Source organism: Miscanthus floridulus, chromosome 6 (genome assembly GCF_019320115.1).
Source record: "Miscanthus floridulus cultivar M001 chromosome 6, ASM1932011v1, whole genome shotgun sequence".
Classification (NCBI taxonomy): domain Eukaryota; kingdom Viridiplantae; phylum Streptophyta; class Magnoliopsida; order Poales; family Poaceae; genus Miscanthus; species Miscanthus floridulus.
Window position 1 is genome coordinate 121,898,240 of NC_089585.1, and position 23,255 is coordinate 121,921,494.

The window sequence follows — 23,255 nt, forward strand, 5'->3', positions numbered from 1 at the left end:
CCATAAGAAACACAGAAACCCAATACAGAACAGATTGAAACCAGCACCAACTATTTGACTGATGCAAAAGAGTCTGTTCCAATAGAGAACAGATTGAAACCACCATGATATTATTCATTATTGCATATATTTTACCAGAACTGTGAAGACCGCTGTCTGCACACCAACGCCATTAGCATTTCAAGCACTTGAGGAGGGGCGTGTTCTGCTTTACCGGCGTACTCGCGCACAAACTGCCGAGGGCCTCCGCGGCGTGCAGCCCCCACCCCTTGTGCAGGTGGCACGATGCGTAGCCGCACAGCGACGCCACGCTGAGTCCGCCGGTTCCAACACGAGGGCGCACACGCGCAGCCGTCGCCGCACTCCCTGAGGCTCCCCAATCCCCATCCGGACCTCCAAGCCCGGGCCCGCTGGGTCGGCCTCCACATCGGCGCACGCGCACTGGGTAACGCCGCACTCCGCCGCGGCGCAGCCGCACCCAGTACGTGTACGACGAAATCCTGACGGGGCTCCCCATCACCCCTGGCGCAACTCATCATGTGGTAGTCGTGCGGCGCCCAGTGCCCACGACGGACTGCCCTGTCACTCGCGCGCAACTTGCTCGACGGAATGCCGCACCGGGACGTCGTCTCAGCCACGGCCGCCATCGGCGCGCTCACCCGCCGCGGCCGACACCGCGACGCCCTGGCACTGTTTTCCCAAGTGCTCGCCGACGGCGTCGCGCCCAACGAGTTCACCTTCGGCACCGTCCTGCGCTCGGCCACCTCTCTTCGAGCACCGCGCGTCGGTGTGCAGCTCCACGCCTGCGCTGCTAAGCTCGGCCTCTGCTCCAACGTCTTCGTCGGCAGCGCCCTCCTCGACCACTATGCGAAGATGGGCGCCATGAGGGAGGCCCAGGGCGCGCTCGATGACACCTGTGACCCGAATGTGGTGTCCTACACCGCCCTCATTGCCGGTTTGCTGAAGAATGGAATGTTTGATGAAGCAGACCGATTGTTCCGGCGCATGCCAGAGAGGAACGTGGTCTCCTGGAACGCGATGATCGGCGGGTGCAGTCAAGCCGGTCTCAGTGAGGAGGCTATCAATCTGTTCCTGAAAATGTGTCGAGGAGGCATCACACCGAATGAAAGCACCTTCCCCTGCGTGCTCACTTCTGTTGCCAATGCAGGGGCACTTGGCGTTGGCAGAAGCGTTCATGCATCAGCCATCAAGTTCTTGGGCAAGCTTGACGTTTATATAGGTAATTCTCTTGTGAGCTTCTATGCCAGGTGCGGTAGCTTGGAGGACAGTGTTTTGGCTTTCAAAAAGATTAATCGGAAAAACGTGGTCTCGTGGAATGCACTGATCTGCGGGTTTGCACAGAACGGGAAGGGAGAGGAGGCTTTGGATGCTTACAGGTTGATGAGAGCAACGGGCCTCAAGCCAGATAATGTCACTCTTCTCGGCTTGCTGTTTGGTTGCAACCATGCTGGTCTGGTTGATGAAGGTTATGCATTGTTCAAGACCGCAGAGATGGAGCAACCCGGCATACTGAAACCTGAGCATTATGCTTGTGTGGTTGATCTACTATCTCGTGCCAAGCGGTTCGACGATGCCAAGAGGTTTCTTGAGGAGCTCCCCTTTGAGCCAGGCATTGGGTTCTGGAAGGCTTTGGTAGGGGGCTGTCAGATTCACTGGAACAGGGAGCTGGCTGAGAGTGTTGCAAAGCGCATTCATGCATTGGATCCAAAGGACACATCTTCCTACATTCTTCTGTCAAATGTTTACTCTGCATCAGGAAGCTGGCAAAGTGTGTCTATGATCAGGAGGGAGATTAAGGAGAAGCGGCTGAAGAGAATCACCGGCTGTAGTTGGATTGAGGTCCAGGACAAGGTCCATGTCTTCTCCAATGGAGACTTTAGGCATCATCAGAGTGATGAAATTTATTCGATGCTTGAAGCATGTTTTTATTCCATGGAAGATGAACGTGATTACTCAATTGTGTGATAGTAATAACAAATGAGTATCCAAGAGAGGTTGTTGGTAAATGTGTTTACTTGTCATCGTCTTTTTTTGAACTTACTAGTACATGAGGAACGCACCAGACCAGACTGCACTTCATCAATTCTTGCTGGAAGAATGAATAATCAGATTTCAGCCTTCATCAACGCATTGAGCTAGCAGCAATAATAAAAGTCCCTTCCTCAATCCCAACAGCAAAGGAAACCTGCAAGTAACTGTCCTAAAGACGAGAACCAAGATGAGCCTCCCCAGTCAGGTGCATGGCGCCACAAATCGTCCAAACTCCGAAAACAACACAAAGCTTTATATCATTTTCTTGCAATTTGTGATGATAAATTCAGTTAGAAGTCCATGAGCACAAATTAATTTGTCCGGATGTGAATACTGACAACTGGCCAAGGCAAACATTGACACAAATCAGGCGATCAGATTTCACATAGCAGTGCCTCAAACATTTCTGACAAATATTGTTTACCCATAAACCCCTGAACACATTACATCGTCCAGGAGATTGTTTTAACCCCAGGCAATCCCAAGCAAATATTGGCGCCAAATATAGTACGAGATGTAAAAACCGTGGCCGTTGTCGCAAATTTAAACAGCACCGCATGCAAAAATCGTACCAAAATTGACAACCTCCTCAAGATTTGAAGCAAATCATATTAGCATATTGCAATATATTAGAAACTTCCACAAGGGTAACTGATTATCATTCTGCAGATACAACAAATTCTACATTGTTCCACGAGCAACCTAGCACTGGCCTAAACACACGAGGAAACGAAACAGGACCGTAGCACCGTGCCGCAGCAACCTAAGAGGAAGTAAACTTGGTAACAGCCTTGGTGCCCTCGGAGACGGCGTGCTTGGCGAGCTCGCCGGGGAGGACTAGGCGCACCGAGGTCTGGATCTCCCGGGAGGTGATGGTGGGCTTCTTGTTGTAGCGGGCGAGCTTGGCGGCCTCGGCGGCGAGCTTCTCGAAGATGTCGTTGATGAAGGAGTTCATGATGGACATGGCCTTGGACGAGATACCAATGTCCGGGTGCACCTGCTTGAGCACCTTGAAGATGTAGATCTTGTACGTCTCGACGCTCTTCTTGGCCTTCTTCTTCCCCTTCTTCTCGCCGCCTTCCTTGCCGGGCACGCGCTTCTCCGCCCTGGGCTTCTTCTCGGCCTTCTCCTCCGCCGGCTTCTTCTCGGCGGGCTTCTTCTCGGCCTTGGGAGCCATAAGGAATCGATCAAATGGAGCGGCGAACGCGAGGTGGGAAGCGGCGGATTTGGAATTTGTCGAGTGCTCGTGGCTTTTGGCTGTGTGCTCTGGATGGAGGATGCGGTGGGGTTATATAGAAAGGTGAGGCGGGACGTGATTGGTGGAAGCGGTGGCGGCGCGGATCGCTGAGATGGCGGTCTCTGAGGCGTTGGATGCGCGGTACGGCTGGGATTTCAGCGCGCGGGGGTGGTTTGGCGTGGGGACGCGTGATGCCGCGGATCGGGGTGGTTTAGGCGGTAAGCGGGGGTGTGCGAGCCGAAAATGTGAGCGGGAAGCCGCCAAGCCGTGCGAAATCGTGTGTCTTTGGGCGCTTTGGGTCGGAAATTTTGGAGGTTTACTGGGCAGCGAGTTCGTACGTCGATACGAAACAACTAAATTTTTTTACTAAAAATATACGGATCGTTCGATAAGATAATAATACTGTTAAATTAAATACTAACGTTAAAGTGACATTTAATTTAAAAATCAAAGTTTATGAAATTAACACAGTCACGGAGAGCGCAGCGTCGTAGGCTCATAAACTCTACTGTATAGATTTTTTCGTGATATGGCTAAGACATAATATTTTATATCGGCAGAAATAATTCTTCGATATCCATTTCTTCCGTGCGCCAATAAATCCATTAATAAGTTCCGCTGCATCTCCATATAATCCTGTACACACAGGTTCGAATATATATGTAAATATTAGTGACTGTCACATGGATGATACTGCGTGTCTTAAATAATCTCTCATAAAAATTTAAAACAAAGTATGTTATACTCACCGTATAAATATGTCTAGCTTTATGACTATTCCACACAGACATATATTGTAGAATAAGGTATCCACATGAGTGTCTGTTCCAAGATGTTGAATTAGGTGTTGTAATTCTTAATTTCAACATATTTTTCAGGTCAAGGCAACCAATGATGACACTTTTCTTAGTGGTGCATAATTTTATAGTGCACCTCTTGACTATCTGAGTAAGGACAAGTTAGCACTGTAAAGGATTAGAAAAGTTACTGAGAAGGCCAATGTTGAGTTTTCCTCCACTATGCATACTAAAACCTATGTCCCCACTTATCATTGCCGATGTTTTTGATGCAGAGCAATTCAACATTTACTATGGTCAGATATAAGTTTGAGTTTCTTGTGAGCAATCTCATAGAGGGTCTCTCATCCTTTATGTGATCTGCCTCAAGGATATTAGCAGGACGATGGACCTATGTTGGAATATCGCACCAAAAAGTGTTCATGTTTTATCCACGATTTATTTCTCATGAATACATGCGGGTACTATGATAACACTAACTACACCAAATAAAAGATTAGAGAGAATTTGCATCGCCTTCAGAAGGATTTATTTATTAAGTTCTTTGGACTCTACAGGTAGTTTTGAAATATCTGTTTGCATGTCTTACCTCGTATCTTAATTTAAAATTTTGTAGTTTAATTATAATATGGGGAAATGATTCAAAATGAACAGACCCAAGGGCAATTTCAGCAAGAAACAACAAGCAAGGGCGATGGAACACGTGAGCGTGAAACCAAATGAAAGGAGGAAAAAGGCTGTCCCTTTTGCAAATGCAAAGAGAGCAAGTAATTAAATGTAGACAGATTTGGCAAGGTTCTCAGAAATGCAAAGAGGTTCCTTTTGTCTTAATTATATTTCCTTCTGTGTTAATTCTCTTTCCTTTTGCTCGTTGCCATGTATGCTGGTGCATGCAAACATGCAATGTGTATATGGATAGCACAATAATTTTCTACTTCCTATTTACCATGATTCCTAGCAATATTCAATTAAGAAGAATCGCACCAAAGGACGCAGCATGCGGGAGATATCGTAGGATCGTAGGCGTGGGCAGATGGACGAACCAAAATAAATATCGCACCAAAAAATATCCACACTTTATTCTTTTTAGTTGTAGAAATACATGCGGGTACTATAATAACACTAACTACACCAAATGAAAGATTAGAGAGAATTTACATTGCCTCCAGAAGGATTTATTTATTAAGTTCTTTAGACTCTATAGGTAGTTTTGAAATATCTGTTTGCATGTCTTACCTCGTATCCTAATTCAAAATGTTATAGTTTAATTAGAATATGGAGAAAGGATTCAAAATGAACATACCCAATGGCAATTTTAGCAAGAAACAACAAGCGATGGTGATGAAACACGTGAGCGTGAAACCAAATAAAAGGAGAAAAAATTGTCCCTTTTGCAAATGCAAAGATAGGAAGTAATTAAATGTAGACAGATTTGGTAAGGTTCTCATAAATACAAAGAGGTTTCTTTTATCTTAATTCTCTTTCCTTCTGTGTTAATTCTCTTTTCTTTTGCTCATTACCATGTATGCTGGTGCATGCAAATATGCAATGTGTATATGGATAGCACAATAATTTTCTACTTCCTATTTTGCCATGATTCCTCTATCACATGATAGACAATATTCAATTAAGGAGAATCGCACCAAAGGACGCAGCATGCGGGAGATGTCATGGGATCGTAGGCGTTAGCAGACGAACGAACCAAAATAAATGTCGCACCAAAAAATATCCATATTTTATTCTTTTTAGTTGTAGGAGATTATTACCGTGCAGGTCCCTGAGGAGGTGGGGCCTAGGCTATGTTTTTTTAGAAGGGGCCTAGGCTGCTGGGCAGTTTGCTGACATCGATTTGCATTTTGCGAAGGGTAGGATGGGCCGATGTCTATCAGGCCTTGTGACTTACACATGCCAACAATCGTGTCGAAAATGATCGCATCCCGAGCAGCTTGACCGGATCCAATTGTAGAATTGGATTGTGTCCTATTAGATTTGGTAAAAAATAGGCATTTATATATAATTTGTATATGTTGCAAAATGAAAACATATAATATTGCTTCTGAAAAATTAATCGAGTTCTTGAATCTTGACAACATAACTAGATTTTGGTGTTTTGGTAGAGCTTGAAAACATATAATACGAGCTGCTCAACCAATAGAGTTGAAGTTGTTTTACTGAACCGCTTGACAACTACTCCATCTGCTTCAAATTAGAAGTCGCTTTGACTTTTAATTTCATCCATTTTGCTATGTATTCTGACGTATTATTTATCTAGAGACATAATAAAATGGATATACAAAAAAAGTCAAAGTAACTTATAGTTTGAAATAAAGGGAGTTCAACATAGAATGTTAGTGTTTCACATTGTGTGGTGCAATTGATGGAGAATACAATGTCAGTGTTTCACATTCTTAGTTGGCAATTTCACATATTAGAATTACACTCGCTAGTTGTCCTTGAGAACATATGGGGAAAATGCATGTGCACTAGGTCATTGACATCTAAATGTTGTCGGGTTAAGATGTTGTAGTTGTTTGTGCTTAGGCTAGTTTAAGCCACATTAATGCTTTACTTTAAGTGCTATCCTTGAGTTTAGTGAGGTTTGCACACCTCTTTACTATTGTGCTTACACACACATGTAAGTGCAATCAAGCCCTAAGTAGGTTTTGGTGATGTTGGCCACATAATTAAAGAATTAATGGCTTTTACAAGTGTTTAATAGCGGATCATAAGTTATGGGTGCAAAGAAACATAGGAGGAGACCCCAACTCAAAAGCATGGCTTGCAATGACTAAGGAGCAAGATTGCTTCATTTTATGTTTTGAAATTGAGTTATAGAACAAGCTGTACTATTAAGGGGATACTAATAGTGTGCTGGGTGGAACTAAATGCTCACATATGTACCTACATTACAAATAATCCCAGTCATAAAAACCCAAATGATCTTCATTCTAATATGTTCTGGCCTACACGAAACCTCTGCGCATGGAGGCAGAGCCTCCGCGCCGCGGAGCCTCCATGCTGTCAGGTCGATCGTTTTGTGGGAGTTGAGGGGGTATTTATACCTTCTTGGTCATCTTCTTCACTCACTCATTTCGACCTAAAGCTTTTTGTCTCTCTCTATTCTTGGTGCTCCCAACTCCCTTGCTCAAATCTTGATGATTTCTTGAGGGATTTGGCAAAAGAGACTATGAGAAAGCAAGAGAAAATCCTTAGTCCACATTTAGATAGAACTTGTAGTTTTTTATAAGTGGTTTTAGCCTTAGTTTTTTAAGTGGTCAAATTTACCCCCTCTCAGATGTCAAAGTTGTAGCCGTAGTTCTTTAATGTTGAATCCTATTAGAAATAGGACTCCTACTTATATGCATGAGGATCTTGGAGGGCACTATACAAACAAAGGGGGAGGAGGTCATAGGCGTCAACTAGAGCAATTAGTAGCGCTCGAGATGACTAGGCTAGACATTTCTATTGCACTAGTTTTTTATGTACGACAAGAATTAGAGGGCCCTAGAGGATCAAGTAGGGTTGTGAGAGAGAGCAACAAGCACTTGTACTCTGTTGGAGCTATGCTTATATAATTTGTGGTCATTTTTCCAAAATCCTATTTACTTGTTGTGGTTGCTTCAACATTGTCCTCTGGAATTTTCTACGAGAATCATCTACGTTGTTTTTATATGTTTTGTGTCATACTCTCAATATGATTGCAAATGTCTGAGGATTGCTATGCATAACTAGAGATGCCATATTCTATAGCAGTAAGCCATTGTTGTGTATAAAGCTTATTACACATAATTTGTCACGCGAGTACTTATTTACAAAACATAGCTTCATTAAGTTTGCTAATTTCTATCCTTGTTATTGTTTCCTCACTGTGAGCTACTGAGTAGATCATAGTCCCATGCCATGTGTGGAGGCCATCACTAGTGACAAAATTTTACACTCGAAATGTATATCACACAGGTACATGAATTCTAGAAAGAAGAACACTCATCCACCGAGTGCACATGTAAGATGCATCCCTTTCTTACTAAAGTTGTATGTCAACTTAGTAGAAAGTCACAAACAAAAAATATAGAGCAAGATATATAGAAAGCAATTCTAAAAGTGATTCAAATGGTTGAACGAGGTGGCAGTGACGCCGGCGGCGAAGTTCGAAGGAGTTGAGTTGATGACACTGTAACACCCTAGGTGTTTGGCTTCCACTAAATTGCATGTCATTTCATAAACATACGCATCATCTATGTCATCATGCCATTATCATTGAAACATACATATGCAACATTCGCATATTCTGTTTGTTTTGTACTTGATTGCTTATGAATGGTAGTAGTGCAACTTATGAATGCAACATGAATTTCTCATACCTTAAAACATGGCAACAGGGTAGTAATATGACAAATATAAAATAACAACAAGGTCATGAAACATGTGAAACATGGAATTGAAACATATGAGTGAATTGCTTGTTTTAGTTGCTTCATCACATGTGATCATTAGAAAAATTGGTATAACAATTGTGTAAAGTGGTTAATCATGATCTAATACACCTTAACTACACTTAGGGTAATTGTTTGGACATTGTTTATGTAGATCAAAATGACAAAATTGCCCTTGAGTGGAGGTTTGACTTGAAATGACCCCTTGAGTGCCACTGTTTGACTGATTCAAAAGACCAACCTAGAAACTTTGCATGGCTGTGCACTCTTTACCAAAGTTGTAGCTAATTTATCAAGGAACAAAAGTTGTTTTATGATCAACTCATGAAAATGTGTGGAATAGCCTCAAACATGGCCCACAAGTCAGAATTCCATGCTGATTTCACACTTAGAAAATATTCTAAGTCGTAGCTACATTTTCAGTTGCATCAAGCCCACTTTGGCTTCATGTAACTTCGGATCCACGACGATTTAGGTGTTGGTCCTTGAAAAGAAATTGTAGATGGATGGTAGACCTACAATTTTCATGTACATAGTTTTTGCAAAGGGTCATTGGATTAGCCATGTTGACACGATGAAATGGCGCTGTCAGTCATAGTCGTCAAACACTGAATCGCAACGTTTCATAAAATGGTCAGTGTCGCCATGGCCAACCGACGCAGAAGATGTTCGCCATGTGGTGCTCATGCGCTGCCAAAGCCTCCACGTCGTGCGTCCAAGCTCTAGAAGAAGGCCAGCGCCTGCCCGAACGCGCTCACCGCTCCATTGCCTCTCTCTCGCCTCCACAGCGCGCAACGTCGAGCCGCAGCGGCTTCTCCGTTTCCGACCGAGTGTCGCCATCACTGTGCACGCTCGCCATCGCGAAAATGCGTTGCCCAGCTCGTCTGTGGCTTTGCAGTGATCTCCTCTACCTTCTCCACCCCACCGTCAATCCAATTGCGCCGTGTTAAGGGCGAAATCGTAGCTTCCTTCCACCGCCGCCATGGCTGACCTCATCGGCGTTGTTGCTCCACGCGGCCAGCTGTCCTCGCGCCCTTGCCATCCCCCCTCTGCCTCACGCTAGGTCTTAGGAGCGTTGCTGAAGCTCGTAGGGTCACCATTAGGGGCTGCGACGCCATCGTCTCACCGGAGCCGGCCATGCCGCGGCCGTGCGCCGCCATGCTCGTCGCCAACCCCGGTAGCCACGCCAATAGCATCAATTGAGGGCACTGCTAGATGCACATTGATGTAGTGAACACCGTAGCACCGTCGGGTTCGCCGGAAGAGTCACCGGCGATGAGCTTCGCCGTCGCCCTGTTCTCCTTCCCTGCCTGTCTCTCTGTTACGTGGGTCCCACGCGTCAGCCGCCGCGGCTGACGCGGGAGCCTGGCTGGGCCGCGCCATTTCTGGGCCGCGCCTACGCCTGCGTCACGGGCCGCCATTTCTTTGGGCCGGCCCACCAGTAGTTGAATAGGTTTTCTTATTTTGTTTTGTTTTATTATTTCACAGATTTATGTACATATTCAAAAATATGTAGCTCTTAGATGGTAGATCCAAATGATGTGGTTCTAATTTTGTTGAGTTCATGATAATATCTAATTTATATTAAAAATATACTCCATGCCATGTTCTGTTATAAAAATAGGAGTTTCTATTTATCTCTTTTAATCATGCAAGAAATAGGGGTAATTATATCTTTTTCTAGGTAGATCCAAATGGCATGAAATTTTTATGGTGTACTTCTCATATCATGAATAGCTTGTAGTTAAATTTTCATAAATTTTGGACACTGTATGTAGGAGATAGAAAATTATCTTGTTTGTATGGATGGATCTTGTGTGAGTTTTCATAATTTTTCTATAGATCTAGTAATTGTAAAAATTGGTGAGTGCTATTCTTATGCTAGAATGAGGCTAGTAAACATGAGAAATCTATTGCTTGACACTTTTCAATAGGGTTTCCTAATTATGCTAGAAATAGACAGGCCATCTGTTATTTTGGGTACAACAAGTTCTGCTTGCTCAATGGCTTTGAAATTTTTATGGTAGTCTATGTGAAGCATGAGATAGCTACTGTAATTTTTGAAGATTTTTATGAACAGTTTTACTATATATTGCTTTAATCACCTAATTAACTAAATAAATTGGAAAATGATATTAAATAATTTATTTAGAAGTTAGCACTATACTTTCTAGTGTTCCTCTGGTATGTGCAACAAGTTGGTAAACTTGGTTTGGTCAAATTAGGCTTTTGCATCATCATTAAATAATTAAGTTAGTAGCCCTGTCATTTCTAGATATATTCTAGATTTACTGGAATTCAATTTGGTTAACGTAAGAATCATGCTATGATGTTTACAATTGATTTGTAGAGAATTTCATAAGCTTTCTAGAATGTCCTCATGCAAGTCATTTGGATTTGTAGAACTCTTGTTGTGATTGAATTAATGGACTACTTGTGTGCATATGAAACTTTGAATGTTAATTTATGTATGCCTTTACTATTTCTAAGTTTGTGGTAATATTCCTAGGTGTTAGGCCTTTAACTGAAGATGAGCATCTTTATCTTAGGTTATGTAAGTTAGGTAAGTTGATCTTGTTCTTTAAGTTAAGTTAGATACATGCTTAAAGTGATTCGAATAGAGCTATTTTACTCGGTAAACGGGTGTCCAGTGATGCTTTCGTAAACACTTACTGTGATTCATTCATCATAAGCATCATGTCATTCCTTATGCATCCATGATATTTATCTTATGCATCAGCATGCAATAGGTGTATCGGAGGGTGTGACACTGCTGGAATTCAAGGAACCGAGCGAGCAGCAGCAGCCGACACCGGAGGTTCAGGAGGTGCAGCCTTCAGGAGAAGTGCTAGACGAGGTCGCCGTTGAGTGCCCGGATCACCGTCCTTGCAACTTTGTGAAAGGCAAGCCCTAGAGCATTTTAAGCCTCCTATTTTCCGAAATGCAGTTACAGTATTATTGTTATATATATATATATATTGTTGCATTAAGTTTAGGTGTTGGATGCAAACATTTGCTGCATTGGTTATCCAATCCTTGTCCAGATATTGTTACCCTGAATCCTATGTAGCTCAGGTTCGCATAGTGCTTAGCCTTGCTCAAACGCGGTAGAAGTCGGGTGATTTCCTGTCACCTACGAGATATAGGAATATACATGTGGCACGGTTGGCTATATTTGCTATCGTGGAAAAGAACCAGTCTTAATTTGAAATGAAGACCGGACGGAGGCTTGCCGGTTTGTAGTGACTCCGTCTGTGTCGATTAAGGACTGAATCTTGGAGCCTTTCCTGTTCATGTTGAACGCATGCCTCTCTCTTAGTTGGCCGGGTCTGGAGACCGACCACGAAGCCGAGTAGCTCACCTCAGGCCGGGAGTCGATAAGTATAAAGTGCGCCTCGGAAGGGAGCCATAGGCGTGAGTCCAAGGGCAGGTGATTTAAAAGTCCTGATCGTCCTAGCAGAAGGGTAATCCCTGAGAGTGCTGGCGCTGATCGAACCCGTGAATTTGGTTCCTGAGTTGTTCCAAAGGTGACCCACGGCTACCCTTACTAAGTATGCCAGGGTGAGAGTTAGGAATACCCCCTCAGCTGAGTTGTAATTCGATTCGAGTCGCCGTCTCTCCCGGTTAGTGAGAACTTGACGGGCTTATCTCCAATGTAGATACACTAAATAATATAATGGTTCGGAAATGATGATATGATGATGACAACCTTATTATACCTGCTATGGTTAATATTGATTGCTCCTAATAAGTGAGTGCTCTAGTACAGGTGCAAATCTAGTGGACAGGTAAATGATGATAAGCTTGATGCTAAGTTTAAATTGGTTACTATAATCATAAGCTCTTTTATGCAACTGTGTCAAGCTAGCCCACCTCATAAGCCTTGCATGACCCTTGGTGTCTTTTATTTCTGGTTTTGATGGGTAAGTCTAGCTGAGTACCTTCTCGTACTCAGGGTTTATCTCCCACCTGTTGCAGATGACCAGTTCTACTTTGGTTGCTGCAAGTACTGCCTTCTCCCAGCTGGGGATGAAGACTAGACTGTTGGGCGCGGTCTCTACTAGTTCTCGTACCTAATAATGCTTTTGTGGAACATGACTCAGACTTGGCAATGTATTTGAAAACTATGATGTTTTGTACTAAACTATGTTGCTTCCGCACACTCAAACTTGGTTTGTAATATGTTATTTGAACTCTGATGGATATAATTCGAATGCTACTTGTGAAATGTTGTAACGAATGATGTGTTGTGTTGAATCACTATGATCTTGGTTTGTATGTCGAGAGTTGGTTGAAATCCTTCGTGATTTCCGGACTACCGGGATTATAGGAGCTTAAGTACAGGAATTTGATCGCTTCGGTGATTGTTTTTGTACTTACGTTCTTATGATTTGGTCGGTTCTGTTATAGATGACATTGACAAGGGATGTTGAGGGACATTGAGGGATGTCGAGAGACATTGGAGGACATTGAGGGGGTTGAGATTCGATGTGACGTCGATAGACATCACATGACGTTGAAGGACGCCAAATGTCAATGAGTGACTTTAAGGGACGACTCTACCAAGAGAGGTGTCAAGTGATGTAGAGTAACATAGACAAACATCGAGGGACACTGAGTAAAACTGAAAGATGTCATCGTGTAGCTTCTTCACTGCGCCCAGCTGCCCGCCTACCTTCATCCTTCCTCCCCACCACACTTGAGCGTCGTCGTGCAGCTTCTTCCCTCTCCACCATTCTCACCAACTGATGTGTGTGGTTTCCATTCTGCATCGCTCCCCCACCTGTTTCTACCCCTCTCTGGTGGCAGCTCATGCTAGGAGTGGCAACCAATCGGCCTTCCCCTCTCTATCTCCATGGCGCCCGGGCCGCTGCCTCCCTTGGAGACGGTCTCCAGCAATGATGCGTATGAGATCAGGTAGGGGCAACTCCTCCGGCATGGGCGACTAGCCCAATAGCGGCTACGATGACGGTGGCCAAGATGCAGACTTCCGGAATCGACCGTTCCCCCGCTCTGTGTTGCGTCATACGCAAGAAAAAAGGGTGAAAACCGTATGTTGCAAGGGTATGTTTCAAGTGTTTTAGAGGTATGTTGCATGTGTTGTATATTGATATTGCAAAAGTAGATCGACATGTCGCACATGTTATAATGACTATACACATATGTTAGTGTATGTTCCAAATGTTTCCACTATTACAAATGTATGTTACAATTGTTTTATCTAGATGTTGTAAAAGTAGATCTGAATGTTACATATACATGCATGTTGCAAGCATATATTTCGTATTTTTAGGTGTTTCATATTTATGTTTGCAAGTGTTTTTCATCTGGATATTGCATTTGTTTGCAATGATTTTTAAATGTTTTTCAGGTATTTTCACAAGTGTCATAGACGCTTGTTTCAAGTGTTTCAACTGTTGTCTTTTATATGTTGCAACTGTTGCATCTGAATATTTTAAAAGTAGATCGGGTGTACATGGATTCGGGTGGGAAGCGGCTGGTGACGCGGGCGATGTTCGGTCAAACGTGGGCGATGCCCGAGGCGACGCGAACCCACTGCCGGTGCGCTTGCTCGCGAGCTCGATGTGCTAGACGCTCACTCGCTCCTTGTGCGGGAACCGTCAGAAGATGTCTAGGCACCAGCAAATCTGTTAGTTAAAAGGTTTTTTTATCCATAACATTATAATTTTGAAAGTTTGGAGATATGTCGTTATAATTCATCTATTTAGAGCACTGTCATTATAATTTCATCGCTCCCTCGTTGATGCCATTTTCTACATATCCTGCATACAAGGGCCACTGGTAGACATGTATTCCAACGGGAACGCGTATGGGCGTTAGTCTCCGTCTCCTCCGTAAGAATAATCCCACCCACGGAGGAGCGATTGGCTACGGTGGACAGAGCATGAGGCGGAGCGGCATTGAGCACCTACGGTGGCCTATGCACAAGCGGAGCAGCGACGATGCTCCGCTCGCGTGATGGGCGCCCGCGGTGGCCTACGCACGAGCCAAAGAGCACGACGAGCGCCTGCGCACCTTGAAGCAGCCACCCTCCTCCTCCCCAGCGGCCTCGGACCTCGAAGCGCCCTGATGCGTCCTTAGGTCATCCACCGCTGCATGAGATGGCCGAGGGTGTGGCCGAGGCCATGGCCTCGGCGCACTGCGGCCACGCCTAGAGAGCGCTGCCTGGTGCAGTACCGTGCCTCCGTCGACGACGTGCTCCCGGCAGCCACGGCTTCGTGCACCTCACGCGGGGCTAGGCAGCACACGACCGTAGGCTCATCGCTGGCGCGCACGCTGGTGGCATAGGGGCACACGGTGCTGACTCTCTCGTGGCCTGACTACTCCACCATGGCGGAGTCCATCGGCTCCCGCTTTTTCCTAGACTCGAACGACCTCTGGGAGTGCCTCCCTACGACGTCATCGATCATAGGCCTCCTATAGCTCTTTCCATAAGCTTCTACAAAGTGCAAAGACATGGCCGAAGTAACACCATGGCCACATGCCTTACGTTTAGGTGCTGCTCCGCTATCATCGATCAAAGCTATTGCTGAGGACTCCCCAGCTGCGCACGTCCGAGTCATCGATTTTGTCCATGAAGAAGCGTGTGAACGGGTTGTCGGGATCGGCCCTCTTGGTGACACCATCCGGGACCTCCTCCTCCGCCCTGACCACCACGTGTTCTGGGCTTCTGGCATGCCGGGCACTTGGATCATGGCCGGCGGGCTCATGGCGAGCGCCTTGTAGATCACCGCGGCGAAGCAGGACAAGCCATTGAACACGATGTGGCGGACGCTGGCGTCGGCCACGACGCGACGCGTGAACCCGAGGAAGAAGTTGGAGACGAGCGCGAGTGGTGGGGACGGCAGCGATGCCAGGAACTCGGCGAATGGCCCGCACAGGACGGTCGCGTGCATGAATGTCTGAATTTTTTTTACAATTTGGCCCTTTTTGAAAGTTTCTCACAAATAGACCTCTGGCGGAAAGAATTCAGGAAATGGACCCTTAGCTCAGCGCCATTGATGCTGGCACCGAGCTCGGCGCTAGCGTCTCTAGAGCTGAGCTCCTGGGCACGGTCCATGACCTGCCAGGGGGCTCGGCGCTAGAGTGACTGGCGCCGAGCTCCCTATATTTAACCCTGGCCCAACTTTCTTGCCCAAGCGTTCTTCCTCTTCTTTCTCCTCCCTCTCGGGTTTTTCTCTCCCCACTTCACCCTACCCCACGAATCGACATATTGGACCTTGAAAACCTTGATTTGATTCGTAGATTTTCATGAGCAAGGTATCCTCACTCCCCTCCTTGTTTTTTCGCATCGATTCGGTATATATTAGTCGGATTTTTGAACCTAAGAATCATCATCACTTGTATCCCTCAATATATGTATTATACAACCGTAGGTTCATTCCAAGGCATGGAAAAAGCTAGCAAACCAAGGCGCATGTAGTTATGTTATGGGTTCATTGTTGTGGATCAAATGAGAAACCCTAGGTTTAGGGTTTAATGTTAACTCCTTTCGATTCTTAGAATGAAATTGGTTGTATTGTAGTTATGGTTCTCATTGATATTTATTTGTGATGTTTTGATTTATGTTTGTTAAATTACATCCGTTTTGTTAGATGCAAGAAATGTTTCGGGAGGAGTTTTGGCGAAAACAGGGTCGTCCTCGAGAATTATACCACGACGCGTCTAGCAAAGATGCCCCCGTCTCTCCTGACCTCCCTGTCCCTAACTATGACTGTGGTTTCCCAGTCCATGTTTTTCAATCGAAACATCCGGACACAGCGGCGCGTTGCTTCTACACATGTAGTCGGTTTAATGTAAGAAATTGTTTGCACTATCCTTTTTCTTTATTTGTGTAAGTATGCTACTAATATTTTGTTGGAATCTCGTTGTGTAGGACCATGAGAGGTGCTTTTTCTTTCAGTTGGTTAATTGTACAGACAAGTTTGATCCTAGGTACCTCTTTTTCGACGATTGGTTTAGAGAGAGACATCCACATGAGCACTTCAAGTGGTGGGTTCCACCCCCCCTAACCCTCCACCAATGATGGCTAAGGATAAGCACCTAGCCGTAGTTAGATGACTCAAGAAACCTCCTCTGTGCTATTGCGGAGATCGAGCTGTGATAAACCCTGAGAATACATTGGAGTTTGTGTGTCCAAATAAGCATGAAGTAAGTGCAAAGTGTATGTTTTGAAATCTTGAGCTATATGTGTTCATGTACTAATGTCTCATTATTTAGGTGTTTTCAATGGCGAAGTGTCGTTTCAAGGAGTGGTTGTATGGTCCTAAGAACCAATGGCCGGAAGAACTACGGAGGGTTAAGGAAAAGAAGAAAGAAAGGGTAATCTACAAAGCACCTCCTGCCATGTGCGAATGTGGTGTAAAATCCAACTATGGCCTAGTCCCTTCGGAGCTTGGAATAGGCCATTATTGCGGCCATATGATTGAGTATGATGAGGTTCGTTATTTTTCTGGTAAACATGAAATCGTATTTTGTTTGCTTTGCTAAGGCATATATGATATAATATTTCTTTTGAACAGAGCACTAGAAAATGCAGTTGGGAATGTTATGATGGTGAAGCTAAGTTCTTGGATGAACCAAAGAAGAGGCAACTAATTGCACGAAAGAGGGGATATGGACCTGACTACGTCAACCTATTTGTTAAACATCACAAAGAAAAGATGCGTGAGTTTGCTAGACATCGCGGTATTTGTAACCCAATCAATGTTGGGCTTAACAAATGGGGATTGGAGAGGCGGATGACGTTAGAGGAGGAGAGGGCAAGGGAGGAGGCAAGAGTATAGATGCAGGTCTTTAACAAGCATGTTGCTACATTATGTGCCAATGAGTGCTTGAAAACTTTTTTTTTCGTTGCCTGGTTTTAAATATAATATAATTACGTTGCTAACTGATTGCATTTTATACATGAAGGGATTGGTTGCAGCGGGGAACATGCCACAGAGGTGGCTTGTGCAAGGTATGAGGAGAAGAAGTTAGATGACCATAGATCGTGAGCTGGTTGCACCGTTCAATCACCGATTGTGTTGTTTGATGAGGGAGACGAGGATGAGGACAACACTGCTAGACTGAGTGAGCTCATTGCTCTAGTAGAGGTGGGCATGCACGCACAGGAGGCTGAGGATGACACTGGCAGACTTAGCGAGCTCATCGCTCTAGCAGAGGCGGGCATGCAGGCGCAGGAGGCTGAGGACGACACTGGCAGACTGAGCGAGCTCATCACTCTAACAGAGGCGGGCTTACAGGCGGAGGAGGATGACGATGTGTTCTTCACTCAGGCCGCAGCGGCCGTAGATGAAGCGGAGGCCGCTTACTACAAGCGACAGGCAGGTCAGAGCAACGCAGTTGAGCCTAGCCATAGCAACAGGGTTGTAGTAGAGGACTGGTACTCAGATGATGAGTTGCTTACTCAGTACATTTCAGACTGAGGATTTGGAAGTGCATTTGCCCCTATGTCTACTGTCGGCACGTAGTTGTTGTATTAATATGTTGTGTAATGTGGCATAGTATTGAACTTTTCATTATGTGGTTGTTTTCATTATCTATGGTCTTAATATTCCGCGTAATGATACAAACGTATTGAAATATGAACACGTGCTGCAAAAAAACCTAACAACGTACGGCATTATATAAATCAACACACGAAACATATTAAATGACATGTGACTACATGTACCGAACCTAGGTACAGAGTTTCCTTCGACTAAACCTAACATGCCTTAGGTAATTAAACCATGTCTTAGGTAATTAAACCTAACATGCCTTGGTTAATTAAACCTGGGTACATGTGAAAAAGATAAAGTCATCCTAGTAGTGTGGCCACATAGTAAATTGTGTTGTACCTTCTCCATAGTAGCCTCCCATTGCTGGTGTTGGTGGTGGTGGGGGTGACGGGGAGGCCCCTTGTTCTTGTAGTTAGGGCAGGTGCAATATGGATCATTGTAGAGTGCCTCCTATGAATCAGCACCATTGTTGTTGTCGTTCTGTCCGTCGTCCTTGTAACCGCTGCTAACTTCTCTTTCTAGATCAAAGATACGGTCCTATAGGTAGTAGATGTACTCTGCATGTGGATAAATATGTCGAGGATCGACCCACCTACTGAACCCATAGTTTTCTTCGGCCAAGGAAGACTACAATAAGTATGGCGTGTAAGTGATATACAAGATAAACATATTGAAGAAACAAATGGTAATAGCAATTACCCATGCTCGTGGGCATTTGAAGAAACAACGACCTCCATCTATTCCCTTGGTGAACATCTACACTAGGCAGTCCTCACCACGCATGCATTTTAGCCACTCTTCTTTCCTTTCATCGTATCCTCTCAGTGGTGTCTTTTTGGTGAAATCACTTTTGCTCTCAACTGGGAACCTCTCATAAAGAGCTTCTTCAAAGAAATCAGGACCAAGAGGACCCTCCCACCCCCAGGTAGTTTCCTTCCTCTTTCCTCTCCCTCTGGACGACCCTCCAGACATTGGTACTGTAATGAAAGCAAATGTTGAGGAGTGTTCTTCTTCCTTGTTGTGTGTGTGAATGAGAGGGAGTGAGTGGTTATTTATAGGTTGAGAGGAGGAATGGAGGCCTCTCAATGTGCCATGTCAGCGATCCGTGTGCCTCTTCACCTCAGCCCTTGGATCAAATAGTCATAAGATGGATGGTGGAGATAGAGTGGAGTTGTGCTTCCTTGCATGCTAGTACTATATCAGTGTTGTGATAATTCGATGTTGTCCGTGTATCTGAAAAGTCTATGTTTATTATCTGAAAAGCATAAATTCATTCACTGTTGCTTGGTAATCCTAGATTCATCTACAAAGCGTATGTACAATACGTTTGGATTATACACATTCTAATAAATTTATAGTTAATCTGTGTACTATATTTGTGCCTTTGTAGAAGTGTAGTATGATTAAAGGTTCACGGGAAAAATTCGCAAGATACGGTCTTGTTTTAGGAGCATCCATAGTTACAACACAGAGACATCAATATATATTCCAAATATTTAATCATTCAAGGAGCATAATGCAACCACAACGAACATCACAACCAACATAATATGTCATGCAAAGTCCAAATAGTCCATAATGTCCATATAGTCCCAAATAGTTACAGAAAAGTAAATACAAAATCCATAATAGTTCATACTAACAGCTACCACATCCCTCACTACCTCCTACTCTTGCCCTTACCCTTATGACCCAGAGCGCTGGTGCCTGGAGTGTAAGGGTCATGTGGACGACGTCGCCTAGTGCCTAGAGGCGGTGTAGGATGAGTCAAGGGAGCGTCAAGGAGCTGAGAGGGGCCAAGCTCATCGTGCCTCTTGTCCATGTCATCGTCGTCGTCCTCCTCCTCGTCCTTGTCCCCGTCTCCTATAGCTGCTTGACTAGAGGAACCCAAGCCTCCTCTTCCTATGGAAGGAACATACACGTCTTGCGTCGTGTCTGTCCTGCAACTACAACGACCAGCCGCACGGCATAGATGACGTGATAGCATCTGTTGTACAAAACTATGTTAACTAAAAGAATATAATGTATTAATGATATGTTTAAAAGAATATTTTTAATCTTACGTCTAGGAAGCCAAGTATGTAGTCGTCATTGACTCTCGGCCGAACGTGCTCGATCTCTTCAACTGAGCATTTCAGTGTATTGCCCTGCAACAAAGTTCTCAATAATAATACTTCTGAATAGATAGCAATAGGTTTTGTTTTCTTTTGTACAAGAATCTAACGTATTATAAGGGTTATACGGCTCAAAGGTTGCACTAACTACAATAGATAACTCCTAATGTCGGTCCAAGAACGCCTAATGTATTGTTATGCAACTTAACGTACAAAAATAAGTCAATTGGCTTACCACTCCGTCCAAGATCGGTCCTTGACTCTCGACTTGAAATCTTGGAGGACAACCACATGTATTCTCGACTCTTGGACCTCACCGTCGGACGTTGTACCACCCCTATGCTTGACCTAATAAGTCCTTGTGGCATGGTCAAAGCATGCAACCTCATTTGTGCCAGCCCTTTCTCTTGCCTTCTCTAGGTGTGCCTTTGGTTTTGGAGCCCATATCTCTCTATCACTCCGCAACTGCAATGCATGGGCATGTCAATCGTTGAACCAGGCAACAAGCTTATAGAAAGGTGAATTGAACAATTGCATTCATGGGCATACCACGTATCCCCAATAGCAACTTATTGAATGACTCTGCCATGTTGCTGCACTGAAACTCGTACCTCTAGCCACCGGCGTCGTGAGCTCTCATCCATTTCTCCAAATCCCTCATCAAACCTGTGAGCCATTGTCTACCTTCTGCATTTGATGCGGTTCTGACCTGCTCCAACTTTTCCTTAAAGTACTTGTCCTCAAGCTATCGAGCAGCCTCCTAGAACAGATCAAAGTTACCCTTGACACCATCCTTTCGGAGTAGATTCTCGGCAAGGTGCCGAGTACACCAACGATGGTGCAACGGTGCATACCCCTCTATCTGCTCTCTCACGGCATTAAGTATGCCCTAATGCCTATCAGATATGACGCCAACCTCCCTACCAGGCCTAACCATGTGTATCTGGACTAGCCTCAAGAACCATCCCCAACTGTCATTGTTCTCCTTCTCAACCAAGGCAAATGCCAAAGGAACCAACTTGTTGTTCGCATCATAGGATATGGCTGTAAGAAGTGTGCCCTGATATTTGTCAATCAAGAACGTACCATCAATGGAGAAGATGGGACGATAGTGTCTAAAGGCCTCAACACACTGAGGGAAGCAAGAGAAGGCACGGAAGAATATCTGCCTCCCATCCTCCCATGCATTAGGTTTTAGGATGTACTCATAATGCATGCCTGGATTCATCACTTTGATTGCATTGAAAAGAACTGGCAGCTGCTCATACCCATCCTACCAGTCCCCATATATCATCTTCCATGCTCGCTACTTAGCCCTCCATGCTTTACCATAAGTTATCACATATCCTCCATACAACGCTTCAATGGTCCTAATAATTGTCCTCACCTTCATATTGGGTTCTCCCTATAAAATTCCCATCAACCGGTTGGCAATGAGGGTATATGTCAACTACCGATGAATCAGTGTCAGCTCATGGTCAGCACAATTGTATGGCCCGACAACTTTTGTGATCTTCCATTTTTTGGTTACCTATTGCTTCCTTGCACAAACCCTCTATGGGCAGCGTTCCTTGTCACACACAACTATATAACGGCGCTCCACTTATGAATGCAATACCCTATAAGGCCTCTTTCGTATCACTGCAAAAGCCTGCAACCATCTCTTCAAAGCAGAAAGGTCATTGAACACCCTCCCATTCTCAATTACCATGTTAGGACCGGCCTCAGGAGCTCATCATCACGTCCTTCTGCAAACGCCTGATCAGAATGAGCAAGATCACTGAACTCGTGAACTCTAGGATCACGGCGGCTGGGAAAGATACGCCTCATCATCTCAACATCACTCTCCGTCAGCTCTCCAATAGGGCGATCATCATCAGAATCAAGAGCCCTAGCCATCTCATATGGCTCCGAATTATGCATAATTTCAACACTATTTGACCCACAGAATCTATCTCCAAAGTGCACTTGCACAGCAACAGGGGGCACATCCATATTCTCAGGAATGTCTCCTGCAATATCATTACAGAAATGAGGAAAGAATGAAAGAAATAGATGTAAGGAACGGGGTAAGCTCCCAAAAACCATGCGGTTAAGACACTTACTCGGATGATTCTGTGTCAAAGGGATCTCATAAGGAGGATCTGCCATAGAAAAATGAGTCTGACAACCAGCTCCAAATACCACATTGGGGGCAGATTGAGCATCGGGAACCGTAGGTGCAATCTACACATGCAGGTAAGGTTCCAGGACAGGAGGGTCGATGTATGCCTGATGATCCATTGCTGGGGTAAACCCATGAGGGATGGGATCAACTAACACCTGACGTACAATCACGTCCAAACATTGCAGCTGGCTCTTCATAGCCGATCTTACATAGTTCTCCCACTGATCCGCACAACCAATTGAGATCATTCGCCTGAAGATGTTCGGAGGACAACCTAGGTGCAGTACACCATCAACTGCAATGCCATCATCTCCAAGGCAATATAGCTCCTCCCGAGCCCTTGCAACCATGTCACTAAATGAAGGCCTATCATTGAATAGCACAGGCACGCTTTGCATGTTAAAAAACTCAACATATCCATAGCGATCGCTTTCAATGGTGCCTCCATGATATATGGTCACTAGGTTGTCCATCTAATTCAAAAACGTAACGAAACACATGTCTTTTAGTCCAAATTAGACGATAGATAGTACCTAACAAGTACTTTCTAACTACAAACTAAGTAATCAAGATAATAACTACGTATATATTTACAGTGTACTAACTAAATAGCTAGATCATATGTAGATAACTAAAAATGTAACTATATATCTAAGTAGCTATCTAACTATATCTATGTGCCTATGTGTCTATGTTTCTATCTATCTACATATATATCTCACTAGATCACTAACTAAATCAACTACCTGAGTCATCACATTAACTAATAAATAACAAATACCAACTAAGTAGGTACATTGCATATTCATAATTTTTACCTTTTTGGGCCGACGGACGATGGACGTGGGTCAGGTCGAAGATCAGGGGTGACGGTGGTGCGGCAGACGACAGCGGTGGCGTGCGACGGGCGCAGGATGCCCGGGACTACGCG

At 44.6% G+C, this 23,255-nt stretch overlaps 2 protein-coding genes across 2 annotated transcripts; one reads left to right on the forward strand and one right to left on the reverse strand.

Annotated features, from left to right (window-relative positions):
• Positions 1–119: 119 nt before the first annotated feature.
• LOC136459388 (pentatricopeptide repeat-containing protein At5g42450, mitochondrial-like) lies at positions 120–2,056 on the forward strand. The gene has a single exon (XM_066459255.1). It carries the CDS (start codon positions 610–612, stop codon positions 1,984–1,986), a length of 1,377 nt encoding a protein of 458 aa, XP_066315352.1. The 5' UTR covers positions 120–609; the 3' UTR covers positions 1,987–2,056.
• Positions 2,057–2,641: 585 nt separating this feature from the next.
• LOC136459389 (histone H2B.4) lies at positions 2,642–3,303 on the reverse strand. Its single transcript, XM_066459256.1, has one exon. It carries the CDS (start codon positions 3,227–3,229, stop codon positions 2,816–2,818), a length of 414 nt encoding a protein of 137 aa, XP_066315353.1. The 5' UTR covers positions 3,230–3,303; the 3' UTR covers positions 2,642–2,815.
• Between the last annotated feature and the right edge of the window lie 19,952 nt (positions 3,304–23,255).